Source organism: Sinocyclocheilus anshuiensis, unplaced genomic scaffold (genome assembly GCF_001515605.1).
Source record: "Sinocyclocheilus anshuiensis isolate Anshui unplaced genomic scaffold, SAMN03320099.WGS_v1.1 scaffold2584, whole genome shotgun sequence".
NCBI lineage: Eukaryota > Metazoa > Chordata > Actinopteri > Cypriniformes > Cyprinidae > Sinocyclocheilus > Sinocyclocheilus anshuiensis.
Genome location: NW_015541360.1, coordinates 54,577 through 69,857, shown reverse-complemented (window position 1 = coordinate 69,857; position 15,281 = coordinate 54,577). Strand labels below are relative to the sequence as shown.

Sequence of the window (15,281 nt, the reverse complement as noted above, 5' to 3'; positions counted from 1 at the left end):
GAGTGTGTGTGTGTGTGTGTGTGTGTGTGTGTGTGTGTGTGTGTGTGTGAGAGAGTGTGTGTGTGTGTGTGAGAGAGCGTGTGTGTGTGTGTGTGTGTGTGTGTGCGTGTCTGTGTGTGCGTGTCTGTGTGTGCGTGTGTGTGTAAGTGTGTGTGTGTGTGGGTGTGTGCATGTTTATGTGGTTTATGAGGACACAAATTTGTATAATAACATGGGTATGACATAGGTATTACAACGAGAAGGTGATTTATGAGGACATTTTCAGTGTCCCCGTAATTCAAAAGGCTTATAAATCATACAGAATGAGTTTTTTTGAAATTCTAAAAATGCAGAAAGTTTCCTGTAAGTGGTAGGTTTAGGGGTAGGGTTGGTGTAGGGCAATAGAAAATACGGTTTGTACAGTATAAAAACCATTACGCCTATGGAGAGTCCCCATAAACCATAAAAACAAACCTGTGTGTGTGTGTTACATCTGTCTGGATGTGATGTGATGTTACATCTGTCGCATTCAGAAGAAGCTTAAAATGTTAATGCTTTTGTTAGGAGTAGGTGGCCTAATTAGTAAGGATTTGAAGTAGCCTACTAGGGTGCAGGTTTTAGTTCGGGTCGACGGGGGTCCGTTCGAACCGATTTGTTCAAATTAATCGGATTCGGTTCTATTTGTGACCAAATCACTTTAGATCCAATTACTTTGATTGTTTTTGCATTAAATTGAATTGAAAGCGACCTGCTAAATTAACTAAGTCTATGTAACCAAAACTAGATTTTTTTTTTTTCTGTTTTTTCTTTTTTATAGAAATTAATCATGCTGATAATCCTATTGAAACATGGTCTTTGTTAAGTTGATTATTACACCGGTTTAATTCACAGTTATTGAAGAACAAAAGGCTTTTAAATCAACATTAACAAAGACAACAACTCTAGCACTCTCTTTTCTAATTCTATTTTATCTGTTTGTTTTCGTTTTATTATTAAAAAAATAAATAAAAAACAAACAAACCAAAACAAAAAAACATCAACAACACTTGACCCTCTAAAACACTTGCACTCTCTATTCTATTTTTATTCTAACTTGTTTTCTTTTTATTTAGCCTATTATTAAAAAATCACGCTCTAACTCTGGCATTCTCTATTTTTCAATTCTTTTGACTTGTTTTATTTTAATTTTAAAAAGACCCTCTAACACAAGCGTTCTCTATTCTTTTTTCTGTTATATCTACTTGTTTTCTTTTTATTCATTGTATTAAAAACATTGTGTATGCTAACTGATACAGCACTTGCATATCATTGCTCTTTTGTTGATTTTGATTGCTTCTATTGTCCTCATTTGTAAGTCTCTTTGGATAAAAGCGTCTGCTAAATGTCTAAATGTAAATGAAATGTAATGTAATGCATTGTTTTGTAATGTCAAATGGCTGCAATATAACAAAGAGTGAAAAATTTAAGGGGGTCTGAATACTTTCCGTACCCACTGTAGGTATAGCAGCATACACAGGTCAAGAAGATGGACTAATAAACTCACTATAACATCTGATAAATAGCTACTATATATTCTCAGTTCTAGTCTAAATAAAGATTTTCAAACTGATGTAAAAAATATAAAAATGTAGAAAAAAGAAATATAAAAATGTAAAAACAATTTAAACTAAATGTTATTAAAATATTAATAAAATGTTGTTTAAGAAATGTAAATAGGGAAAAAGTAACATATAACAAAGTAAATTTTTGCACATTTATAATATAAATTTGGTCTTAGTACATGAAAATATTTAGCTTATTTTTTCATTTTAGAATGGGGGTCTCATGTGCAAGGAGGATTGGGGGTCCGTAGCATCCAAAATATTGAAAACTCCTGGTCTAAATGGCCAAGTCACACTATTTTTGCAAGTTGTCAAGCAAGCAAAAATAGTACGGGATTGCAATAAACTGAGCAGAAATGTCACTTGATGATTATGAATGTGTATTTAGTCGTCCACTGCCCCCTGTAGGAACATGCTGGCACTCATTCAGACAGTGAGGAGGCACTGGGCAGCACGTACACAGTTGGCATGAATCCTTCAGGCTTGCAGCAAGGAACAGTAATCTACTGTATGTGCAATCAAAGGAAAGCACCTCTCAACTATAGCTTTCATTCACAATACTTCCGTTGTGAACTCTTCAACAAAGGCTGGAGAGTATTTTGGAGGCCTGTAAATAATGATAAACAGAATGCGTGGAGCACCTTTCAACACAATATAAATAATTTTAAGATCACCACTTTTACTACTGGACTTTTTTTACATGCCTCGGTAGATACAAAACATATTTAAGTCACAGCAAAAACATAAAAAATTATTTTGAAAAATTAACAATAAAAAGACAAAAGGGGTATAAATAACAAAATATACCTCTAAAAGTTTACACAACTTAAGAACTTTTTTGTTATCTGTGAGATTTAAAGATTAATAAATCTTAAAAACATCAGAACTTGTGTATAAAATATTTTTCCAAACATATTAAGCAAAATATCAATATCCAAATTCAGACTGGGGGGAAAAACAAACATATTTTATATATATATATATATATATATATATATATATTAAAATTTACATGAATAAAATAAATGTTCCAATAGGCTAAATGTTCGGCTTCAGTAAAGTATGTGTCGAGGAACACATCACACTGATGAATGTCTTTAATAATTAAAACTAAACCTCTTTAGCCTTCGGGAAAGGAGGAAAATATAAATATTGATCTGACTCGCCCCTTTCTTTTTGGCGAAACCAAAAAAGAGATTTTTCCTTACTGGACCAAAACATCCTCGTAAGACGCAAGTCAATACTAGACCATTCTAAACTACGTTACCCAGAATGCCGTGCGGTGGCACGCAATTAAGGCGCGCAGGTCCCGCGTAAACAATGGAAGTCCGTTCGCGTGCCAGTGTTCAAAATAAACCGCATTAGACGCAAACCGCCTTTTTACAAAGAAAACACGATATTGAGAACACATTTATAAAATACGTTATTTCTAGGTTTCATATCTGAGGAAGTACGGCATCATACAGACACATGTGAAAAGCCTTGATGAAGGCGTTCAGCTGGATTTAAACTCACTAAAACCACAACCAGCTGCTACAATAAAAGCCGTTTACTGTCCAGTGGAACAGACTTTATTATAGAAATGAGTAAACGAGAAGGTAAAGCCTGACAGTCACATCGTTCATCGCAGTTTAAAATCATTTGACGTTAATGCGGATTACGATGATGGTGAGTTATGCTTCTGTTTATGTAAATGTATATGTATTTAATGTGCCTCGCAGATGATGGATGTGCCAGAAAACGAAAGACAGAAGCTGGATATAAATCAGAGGCCTGTATGAATCCGGATTCACCTGTCATCGCTGCTTTCAAAGGTGAGCCACAGGCATGTGCTGTGCTCCAGATGAATGAATCTTTTACCTTTACTGCTGTGTTTTCATGCTTCTACAGTATTCCAGCAAGAGCTGGACACCAAGCATGATAAACACGAGCGTCTGGTGAAGATCAGTCGAGATGTCACCATTGAGAGCAAACGCACCATATTCCTCCTGCACCGAGTCACCAGGTGAGATTCAGGATTTATTTATTAGTTGGTTTTTTTTTGCACTTTATTTATACATTTTTCAAACATGTTTAAACAAAAACCTAACAATTACATAATTATGTATTTTCTTTCCCCACCCCGTTCCACAACCCTGAATTAACAGAAAGTGGAAAAATAATAGATAAATAACCAAACAACCAAATACTTATATGAATAAAGTGAGTGCTTACTAGTGCTGGGCGGTATGACAAAAAATTTATATCACGGTATTTTTTAAAATTATACCGGTTTCACGGTACATGACGGTATTTTTTTTAATGCATGACCGGGTGTTAACCATATTTTCTACTGATTGAGAGGAAATACTGCAGTATATTGACTTAGAATGCACTATTTTACTGTCATGATGAGTGAATATTGTCAAAAAATACCACACTAAATAGTGACTAAACACGACCCCTTTTAATACATGTTAACCAGGAGTCACTCTCATTTATAATCGCGGCATCGTCTGATAAAATCAACATGCATCTACACTAAAGAGCGGCTATGTGCTATATTACTTTTTTGTCTCATGCAGCGCACTGACACATACAGCTGTTCCCTCACCACAGTGCAACAGTGAAAAGGGACCCCTTTCAAACAGTGTCGCGTTCCGAACGTTATATACATATATATTTATATATAAATAGATAGAGTTGTTCCGGCTTTAATGTACTGGGGGGAAAGACAAGGGATTAAGGCATCTGCTAAATGAATGTAAATAAGCACAAGTGTTTTTTTTCTCCAGTGTTCCAGATGTTGAGGAGATCCTGTCTGAGGCCGATGTGAAGCTGGATGGTGTGAGGCAGAAGATCGGCCAGATAGCAGAAGAACTGAGAGGAGAAGATCTACACCAGTTTCACCGAGCGTTTACACCAGGTATGACCACAAACACTTACAATGGCCAGCTGACGTGTCATGTGACTAAGTAATATTTATATTACAATACATTTGCAGTTTTGTAAACTTTAAGAAGATGATATATATACACATATTATAGTCTAGTCTTATAATATCTTGAATACAGGGTTTGTACAGGTTCTGGAAAAAAATCCTTGAAAATGCTTGAATTTCAATGTAGTATTTTCAAGGTTTAAAAAGTGCTTGGATTTTGGATACAGTGCTTGAGATTCTAATTGCTTTCATAATAATTCACTGAGTGTGACATGATTATTTGTACATTTACAGTAATTATGCAACCTCCTATTGCATACAGTCAATTATATCAAGTCAAAATTGTCAGCTTAATAAGCTCTTGAAACGGATCGATCCAAAACTCTAAAACACCCATTAAGTGCATCTTAAGTAAACAGACTTGTAAAGGTCAACAACTGCAAAATTACACTGAAGACATAATGCTTACAGTTTTGTAGCTTGGGTGTAGCAAAGTCAAAATCTTTAGAGAATAAAGTCAAAATTACAAGAATTAAGTCATAGCAATCAAAAGATTAAAGTTATAATATACAGTGTGTATATATATATCATATAATATTCTTCTTTAACCTTTAGAAAGTTTTTATGACTGTTTTTAATGTTAAATAAATTAGAAGAATGGAGGGTTAGATGCCACAGATTTTTTTTTTGAGGAATAGGGGATTTTTGCAATAATTAACTTTATTCACACAATATACTTTATTCTCTCAGTGTTTTGACATTAATCTCATTTTGCTACAACTTTAATCTCATCATTTTGACTATCTCTCTCAAAATAATACGACTTTAATCTATTATTGCTATGAGTTCATTCTCATAATTTTGACTTTATTCCCAAAATATTATTACTTTAATCTCATATTGCTACAGCTGTATTCTCAACATTTTGATGTTTTTTTTTAAACTTATGATGCTACGACTTTATTCCCATAATTTTTACTTTATTCTAAAAATATTGCAACTTTAATCTCGTATTGCTATGACTGTATTCTAAACATTTTGACTTTATTCCAAAAATATTATGACTTTATTCTCATCATTTTGACTTTATTCCAAAAATATTATGACTTTATTCTCATCATTTTGACTTTATTCCAAAAATATTATGACTTTATTCTCATCATTTTGACTTTATTCCAAAAATATTATGACTTTATTCTCATCATTTTGACTTTATTCTCAAAATATTACGACTTTAATCTCATATTGCTATGACTTCATTCACAGAATTTTGACTTTATTCTAAAAATATGATCTGGTATTGCTACGACTTTGTTCTCACAATGTTTTGACTTTAATCTCATTTTGCTACGACTTTACTCTCATAATTGACTTTATTCTCAATATCTTAAGTCCATTATGGTCCGTTGTGCACAAGCTTGTGCAGTTGATCTCCACTAAATATCTCAAGTTGCTTAATGTTCCAAGGTCACTGTGCTTTTCCAGCCATTATTATTTCTGTCTTTCTAAGAGAAGAGAGGGCAGACACAACGTCTGCAGACTTCTGAGGAAAGCGTGGATAAGGCAGGGAGGGGACCTACTAAATTCTGCGGTTATCTAGCGGGGAGGGGAAGTCATTTTTAGATTATGCTCGCAGAGAAATCATTGGGGTCTTTCTTGAGACGTGACCGAGGTCAGATCCTGCCAATTAGCTTTCTATGTTTCTTTGTATTTGAAGAGCTTTATTGGGCTGTGACCCTCGGGCTCAAGCGTTGATAAAGCGTTTCACGAGCTTGTGTTCGTGCAGAAGTCGTTAAAGGTGCTCAGGGCTGAATTTGACACTAATTGCCGCTCATACGGTGATCTGATTAACATCATGTTTGTTCTGGTCAAGAGGTAGCAGAAGATTTTTAACGCAAGAAGCATTAGTGCATAAACAGGTGAAATTATTATAAGGTGACCTTAATCAGAAGGGATTATTAATTGAGTAGTTGCTTAATTTAAGCTGTCAGAATGATCTTATTCATAAGATGAGTGCACTTAAATGCTGCAATAAATGTCGTAATCACCAGTGGTTTACTTTAAGGACAGACTTTATGCATTGATTTAAGATTAATAGTGGAAAAAAAATAGAGGCATTGCTCAGAATTTGTGAATGTCGATTGTACATTTTAGTAAGCATTTTCTGTTTCCCATAGATAAAGCATCAATTATTCACCTAAAGCACATTTGCTCTTTATTTTTGTTGTAGTAACATTAAACAAAATTTTTGTTAGGATTTAAAATGGACCCTAAGAAATATATTTTTTTTTCCTATTCACATTTTTCTTTTTTTGTTCATGCATGTTTTCTTTTTTTTCTTTGTGCCATTTTTTTCTAATTATTTATTTTTCGACAATTATTATTATTATTTTTAATTAATTATATTGTAATTTTAAAAAAATTCTTTGGATTCTTCGATGAACAAAAAGATCAAAAGAACAGCATTTATTCAAAATAGAAGTCTTTACTATCACTTTAAAAAAAAAAAATTTAGCAAATCCATGCTGACAAAAATTATTCAGTTCTTTCAAAAAAAAAAGAAAGAAAGAAAGAAAGAAAGTATTGACCCCAAACTTTTGAACAGTAGTTTCTTTTTCAAAAATGTAATCAAAGAATTCAGAAAAAATATCACAGGTTTAAGAAAAAAAAAAACATTTAAAAAACATTGATGATAATCAAGTTTCTTGAGCAGCAAATCAGCATATTAGAATGATTTCTAAAAAACATTTAAAATCTTACCAATCCCAAACTTTTGAACGGTTATATATTATGTGAATTGGGTTGTCATCCCTCTATCCCAAAAAAAAAAAATCAAAACATGTAATTTATTTTTCCCCCCAAATGCATCCTTTTTATTTTAGCCAAAATAATTAATTAATTAAATAATTCATAATTATGACTTTGGAACTTGACTAAATCAGTAGCATCACAGGAGGCTGCATTAAATCATTCTCTTATATTTTCTACAATAGAAAATGCTTATTTTTGTATTTAAGCCACAAAAGGTGACGACGGCATGTTTGCATGAAGAGTTTCCAGGTTCATCGCAGACAAACACACAGTTTGTTTATCATCTGAAGCGCAGTGGCATTGCTGTGCAGTAACCAATGGAGTCATTTCTACACACTGTTCCTGATAGAAATGAAGATAATGCTTCACCCGTATTAGAATCGGCACTTTTCTTTCATGCCTGGCACCAAACTTCTCTGTTGCACAGCCTTTCGACTGTCACTCCTATTCACACAAACACACAGTGTGTTTGCAGCGTTTGGCTCACTGAAAAAGCCCAATTATCTTTTTCCTTTTGGCTCAGAGTGCTGTTTCACACTGGCACTATTCATCAGCATCTGATCCGGCTACAGAGATGGACGATGTATAATGTTCCAAAAGGCATTGAGCATGAAGATGCAGGCTTGTCTCATCTGTGTAGTTGGCCAAAGATAGATTAGTAGTTTGGGTCCTAGTCTTGTTTGGGCTACATTACTGTATGCCAGTCTCAGCCTGTTAATTACATCCTCTTGCACCAAATATTGACCCGAGTCCATCTCACTCATGATAAAATATTTGTGAATATTCAGTTTTAACAAGATTTTGAATAGAAAGTTCTTATGAAGCTGTTTGCATTATTCTTTGTTTGTTTGTTTGTGTGTTTTTTCTTAGTTTGTCAATTTTGGACAATTTGTACATGGGCTACTAGTGATTAACTTATAATTTTATTATCTGAATCTGCTTGGAGGATTAACAGAATAACATGGTGTTTTTCTAAAAAAAAAAAAAGCATTTATTCCACTGTTTGTGCATCTTTCTAAGCTAAGATGGCATTATGTGAAAAATGCATTTATCTTTCAAAAAAAAAAAAAATTCTCAAGTACGATTACATATAACAATGATATTTTAGTGTCACTGAGATACTATTGTAGTTTTTATGAATATTTTAGATTATTTATGTTAGTTGAAGTTTTAGTTGTTTTATTGTTTTATTTTATTTTTTTATCAAAATATCAATTATCCCTATTTGGGACAATAAAGTATATTTAAATATTTCAATAACCCTGGTTTATTATATATATAATAAAATATGTTATATTAAATTATTAAATGTTTTATTAATTATATATATATATTTATATTTAATAATTATACTGTATATATATTTATTTATTTATTTATTGATGTGTATATGTTTTGAGTGGTCCAATCTTCAAATATATATATATATATATATATAATTTATTTTATTTTTTTTGTAAGAAAAATTAAAGTCAAAGAAAAAGAGTCAGACATTCTAACAGACAGACAGGTGTTGCAGTTGTAAGTTTAGCTGGAGTTAGTGGTTTTGACTAGTAGCCTCAATGTGTTTACATGCAGTAAGGTGACTGTTCTGACAAATTAACCTCCAAAGAAATGTCTTGCAGAGGGAGTCTCCAATCTCATGTTTGATAATGTTATCTCTTCCTGCTGAGCCTGAGAGAAGACAACAAAACCTCCTGTACGTGGAGTGTTTGTGGGAACCGCGATGCCCTGCTCTCTTTCACATGCTCAGCATCATAAACAGCCGCTGCATTCTGGGCCGAGACTCGCGTTGAGATTTTGTTTTCATTTCTATGTTGAACATTGTCACACTGCATGTAGAACTGTGAGCAGGAGCGACAGATAAGAAGGTCTTTGATGTTAATTGTACTCCAAAAGTAAAGCTTAATCACAAAGTCTTCCATCCTGTCATTATTGGCCTGATGTTTATACAAGAGCTGGACACAAATACAGTTTAGTCAGTTTAACATCATCTGACTGAGACTGTTTGAATGGCAAAAAAAAAAAAATTCCTATAAATGCATTTGATGCTTCTTATAAAAGTATATTTTTTTGGAGAGAGATGAAAAAATACTAATATTGGCCAAGGGCGTAGAATTTAATAGGGATTCTATGGACGTGTCCCTACCAAAATCCAGCGACTAAATTGTCCCTAGCAATCAGATACAAACAATAATTGATCAAATATTTATTACAATATATACTGATAAATTCAACATTCACTTCTATGGTATGAGATGACTGGATGATTTCAACTGATTTCTATTGAACTGTCAGCAACTGAACTGCAGCTCAAACTATTTCAAATATAGTGAATTAAGCTACAAACTCGATCATAATGCACAATGTCTCCATCTGACATGTATTTTGAGCTGCAGCTCATCATATTAATGGAGTGTTTCACTAGTTAGCAGTAAACCGGTTACCTCACCTGAATATGTTCCTAGATTTGTGTTATCTTTGGAATGGAAATATTAATATTTTATTTCTCAAGAAAAAATTTTTTTCTTCTTTTATTTCAGTTAATGTCATAAAACTAGCGAGCTTAGCTTACAAATAAAAGTGTAGTCTGCACAAAATTGTGTTATTTTATTCGTCTTGTCAAGAGTCTTGAATTTATTGACTTTGACTTGAATTTATATGAATTATCTTAAGACACAAAATTAGTTTAATATTTTATGCAACACGGTAGGAAAAAAAAAGTGTCAGAGAAAATAAAAATGTTTTACAAAAATTGTATGTCTTATATTTATTTGTCTTGTCAGGATGCAATTCGTTTAACATTGACAACACAATAGGAAAAAAGTGTAGCAGAGAGAAAATAAAAATAAAAATAGCCTATTAGCTATTTTTATTCGTCTTGACAAAATACTAAATTTGTTTGACATTTTTCTGTTAACACAGTAGAAAAAGTGTCGCAGAGAAAAATAAATAAATACAACATATTTCATTTAAAATTATAGGCTAAGCAAAATATAAACAAAACCGAGTTGAATGCATCGCTTTGCTCCATCCTTATTCTGCTCTGTCACTCATCGACAACCTGCCTGTTCTGTCTGAGGGCCGTATATTTACCACAGGTACAGCCTGCTCTGAGCATTATGCACATGCTGCGCACAGACCACGCAAATAAAACATGTGACGTTTAAAGCATGCAGCGCGTGCATAACAGTCCTGAGCGCAAGCTATACCGGTGGTAAATAAGAATAAAGCGCAGATATGCTGTTCTAAATGGGCGTAGGGAACGGGATATTGTTAGACCGCCCGCTCCCGTTTAAATTACACCAGAGTTACCGACCGCTACCGTGTTTTTTTCGGGAATTTAATCCCGCGGCGCAAAAAATCCGGCCGGGTAGAGCCTCGGGAATGCAGACCTCTACCTTGATGCCTTCCTGCCTTGGAATGCTGCCCCCGAAGGCAGCACTTTAGAGCTTTCGGAAGCAGCCAATGATTCACTTCGCGAAATGATTCAGGACTATGGAGTGCGGAGTGCGAATCATTTGATTTAGATCAGAACTTCGGAGGTGGAGTGTGAATCAGAAATGTTTCTTGAAAAACAAATCAGCAAATTAGAATGCAGTGGCGAACGGTGACTTTTTTAGCCAGGTATGCTGAGTGATAAGACCCCCCCCAGTCGGCTTTCAGGACACTCAAAAAGGGATCACAGATGACAAATAGCTAAGAAACACCTTGGCAGGTGTCTGTTTAAAAGTATGCACATTTCCTACCTTATTTGTAAATGAAATTCATCTTATCCATAGTTATTCGAATGCAAGAAAAATATAGCTGGTTTTCCAAGTAAAAACCGCCAAATAACGTTTACACGTCGTTACGTTATGATACATAATCAGAGGGTGAGGAGATGGGGGGGGGGATTCCCCCGGTCTATATGTCTCATGTTTGTTATTATTAAAATTTTATATAGCCCACATTTTTATAAAAAAAAAAAAATTATTTAACGATTAGGCAATAACGTTGACAATAACGTATATCTTCAACATACATTGTCTTGTCTATGACCAAAAATGTAAGATATGTTTTCAGTGGACTTTTAACATTTGCTTTGCTTGAGAAAACAAAAATATACAGTTACAGTGTTTTTTTTCTTTTGATTTAGTCGAGTTGGTTTTGCATCAAACACAATGTGATTCTCGGCAATCGAGATCTGACAGCAACAGCACATTTTTCCGCTTGGGCGAGCGCTTTGCGGACAGCTTACCTCGCGCATTAAATCTGCGCAGACCAGCAAATCACTGAGAACACGCTATAACCCTGACGAGTCATAGCAATAGAGCGGAGGCGAGAAAGCAGCGGAGAATCCGCTCGCCCGGAAGCAACCATAACTGATGTAGATTTACAGAAAATTACTGCCGTTTGGCAAATAAATCATTGTACGTACTTATTCCTAACTCTTTAAGCTTTGTTACATTTCAAATGACAACTTATAATCATGTTTATATGAATTATCCCGTGAACTTATTCTCTCAAATGGCCTGGGTATGCGGAGCATTCGCAGCTTATATGGACGGAACGCCACTGTTAAAATGTTATTTTAAAGTATAATAATACTTCACAATATTTCATTTTTTTCTATGTTCAGATAAATGCAGCCTTGGTGAATCTCACCAAAAAAAGAAAATCCTACACTCAAAAATGAGTGGGCTTATTGAAGTTCATTGAAACAAAATATGTGTTGTAAAATAATCAAATGAAAGGTTTGAGTACTATCACACGGCTGAACCGTGATAATGGAGAGAGTGTCCTTGTTTTATTTCCAGGCATTCAGGAGTATGTTGAGGCCGTGTCCTTCCATCACTTCATCAGACATCGCACACTGATGAGCCTGGAGGAAATCAACGCTCGTCTGGTCTTCATGAGAGAAAATAAGGTATGATAATTAATCCTAAAGTCAGCATTATGCATTCGTCTTAATATAAACATGGCCTCCTTGATGTTGTCTTGCCAAAACAGACAGGCTACATTCCCGAGAGCACTTTCACCAGGTTTATCAGATTGCTGACAATCTTTTGCTGCTATTTTTAGAAAGCAGTGGTGGCTGCCTGCTTTGCACGTCTCTCTGTAATTTAGATATTTTTAGACGCATTGGACCGGTTTGAGTGAAAATATGTGGCCATTGATTTCTCAGTTTTCTAGGTGTTTTGTTTGTGAATAAACTCTTAAATACAGTGGGGTTGATGTATTTTTGTAGGCCAAAAACAAGTTTGCATTTTAGCACTTAGTTCCATCGTCCCAAATCAATGTTTTTTTTTTTTTTTTAATGGGCTTTAGGTTGTCTGTGATCTATTTTGGTGTATTTATGGTCTATTTTCACACGTATTTCACATATATATTCAACGATATAAATGACATCAGTAATACTACACTCGTGACTTTTAAACCTTTTACAAGTGTCTAAATGGCACTACAGAGGTTATTGGGGACATTAAACATCATCACATCGAACAGGTGAACTCATCTACTTGTCGCCTCACTGTATTATAATCATGCTTTTGCAAACTATTCTAACTCAAACTTTCAGGGATATGGTTTTTATATATATATTGAAAGAGTTATTGACGCTTAATGGTGGTGATGTTGAAATCATGTGACAGTGGTGCAGTTCATATAGCTGACGTTTAGCTTTTTACTTCTGCCAGTTGTATATATGCTTCATAATTCACAAAAGATGTGAACATTATTGTGATGAACAAAACACATGTAAGAATCATAAACTTTAGCTTGTCACAGAGCCTGTTTTCTGCAATAATCCAAAAGCCAATGGAAAAATCCTATTGGGTTTTTGTTGAGGGAATCAGGGTAATGCTAATGGTGCTTTGAAGTCCTCCTGGGAAGTTTGCATTTACGAGTTGGAAAGTCGTAATTGACATCAAGTGCATTATGATTTTTAAACTCTGCTTGTAAAAAAATGATGAAGAAAGAATGAGCATCTTCATGATTCAGATTCAGTTAATGAAGGTGCTCCGATTGAATCATTATATATTCTATTGTAATTTTACTAGGGATGCACGATATTTATCGGACAGATAAATTATCGGGCGATATGGGTGAAAATTACGTCATTTTTTTTGCTCTGATAAATAAATGAAATCCGATAATTAGATCCGATAAAGTACTCTTGCTGGTAAATTAATCAGTCAGTCTGTTTTATCCGAGATTCATCCGCTTTCTGAGTGAAAGTGACTGCAGCTTTAAAACAGCGTCGCGCTCATTACGTCGGAGGACAGTACCATTGCTATTTGCAAAGCATGTTCAGCAAGGATTTCGAGAGGAGGAAAAAAGGCGTCAAGTTTTAACGCAACAAGTCTTATATCTCACTTGAAAGGTCATCATTGCTGCGAAGCTCTACTAAAAGAATATGAATCAGCCGCGGCAGTAACTACTAGCGCTAAGCCTAAGTCAAATAAATCCCAGTTCCCAGACCTTGCCTCACTTGCACGGAAATACCTGTCAGCCCCTTGACCCAGCATAGACAGTGAACGTTTATTTCCTGCTGCTGTAAATGTTACGGATGAAAAAAAAAACACAGAATTGGGTGTGAGAAGTCAGAGATGCTTCTGTTTATCAAGAATCTTCCACTAATGCCCTCACATAACAAATAGAAAAGACAAATAGACATTAAATAGAGACAAGTGAAAAGATATATATACTTTGGAGGAGGGTAAGACATGTTGAGTAGTGCAAATTGGAAGTCATTTTAAGTTTATTATTATTTATTGTATGTTAAACTATATAATTTCAGAGAAATCTCAATGGCCTGTGCACTTTTGAGGATGCACTTTTGTTTTTCTTTTTTTCGAGGTTGACAAATGTATTTAAAAAACATGACTTAAAGTCAATATACCTTCCTCATCCTCATGCACTAAAGGTTGAATAGATGCATTTCTTTGCTATGCATGAAATACTTGAATATAAATTTGTTTTTAAGAAGTTGCTAATTGCAGGTAAACCATAGTTCTGTCATAGTTCTGTTAAACTCTTTTCTGTTACTAAGTGTTGTGGTGCCTTACACAAAAAATAAACACATTTGAAGAGTCAGGACTGATGTTTGCTATTATAGTTAGGCCAGAGCTACTAAAATATCAGTTTAATCAGTGCTTCTTAGATTTTCTATTCTCCTGGGTGCACAAACTGTAGATTATATGAAAATTATAATATAAAAATACGAACTTATCGGTATCGGCCATGAGAAAGACTTAATTATCAGTTATCGGTTAACATTTTTCATATCGTGCATCCCTAAATTTGACAGTACTATTGTATTTTGTACATGTAACTTAGTTTTATTATAAAACTTAAAACTTACCATCAATACAGACACTGTATCCATTGCATCCAACATGTTTTCTTACTCAGGGTTTCTGCAGGTCTTGAAAAGTCTATTTTCACACCTTCAAAGGTCTTCAATTGGAGCAGAAAGTCTTAGGCCCAATCCCAATTCTACCCCTTAGCCCTCCCCCTTAGGCCAGATAGCCCTTCAAACAAAGATTTTTCGGGACCACACTTCAAACGAAGGGGTATACGATAACCACCATAGACATTGAGGGGGGCTAGTCCCCCCAATAATTATAAATCACTAAACCCTTTTCTCAAATATTGCCAATCTGAGAGAGAGAGAGAGATGAAAGTTGCGTGTATGCGCGTCTCTCTTTTTAGAATGAGTTTACTTAAACAGCGATTTTATCCTCTTGTTGCTGGAAAATATAATGTAGCGATCCAGTATTTAAACTGTTATTAATAAAAGTCATGGGGCAGCGTTGACAAGTTTCTTTGCTCCTGGGTGTGTGAACCGCGATCTCCGATATATGTGTGTGTGTCTGTGTGTGTGTCAGTAAGCAGCGCATTAATATAGAACGGTAATTAAAGGCTCTAATGCACACCAGCACACCAGTATGTGTGTGTATTGTAGGAGCTAGACGACGTATGATGAC

At 34.5% G+C, this 15,281-nt stretch overlaps 1 protein-coding gene across 1 annotated transcript in view; it reads left to right on the top strand.

Moving 5' to 3' along the window:
• Nucleotides 1-2,833: 2,833 nt before the first annotated feature.
• The window catches only part of LOC107690806 (translin-associated protein X-like), a 14,478-nt gene continuing 2,030 nt past the window's right edge, over nucleotides 2,834-15,281 (top strand). The window contains exons 1-5 of the mRNA XM_016489221.1: nucleotides 2,834-3,178; nucleotides 3,302-3,394; nucleotides 3,471-3,585; nucleotides 4,355-4,485; nucleotides 12,111-12,220. Coding sequence (XP_016344707.1) covers nucleotides 3,163-3,178; nucleotides 3,302-3,394; nucleotides 3,471-3,585; nucleotides 4,355-4,485; nucleotides 12,111-12,220 — 465 coding nt within the window. The 5' untranslated portion in view covers nucleotides 2,834-3,162. The remainder of the gene's footprint in view (nucleotides 3,179-3,301; nucleotides 3,395-3,470; nucleotides 3,586-4,354; nucleotides 4,486-12,110; nucleotides 12,221-15,281) is intronic.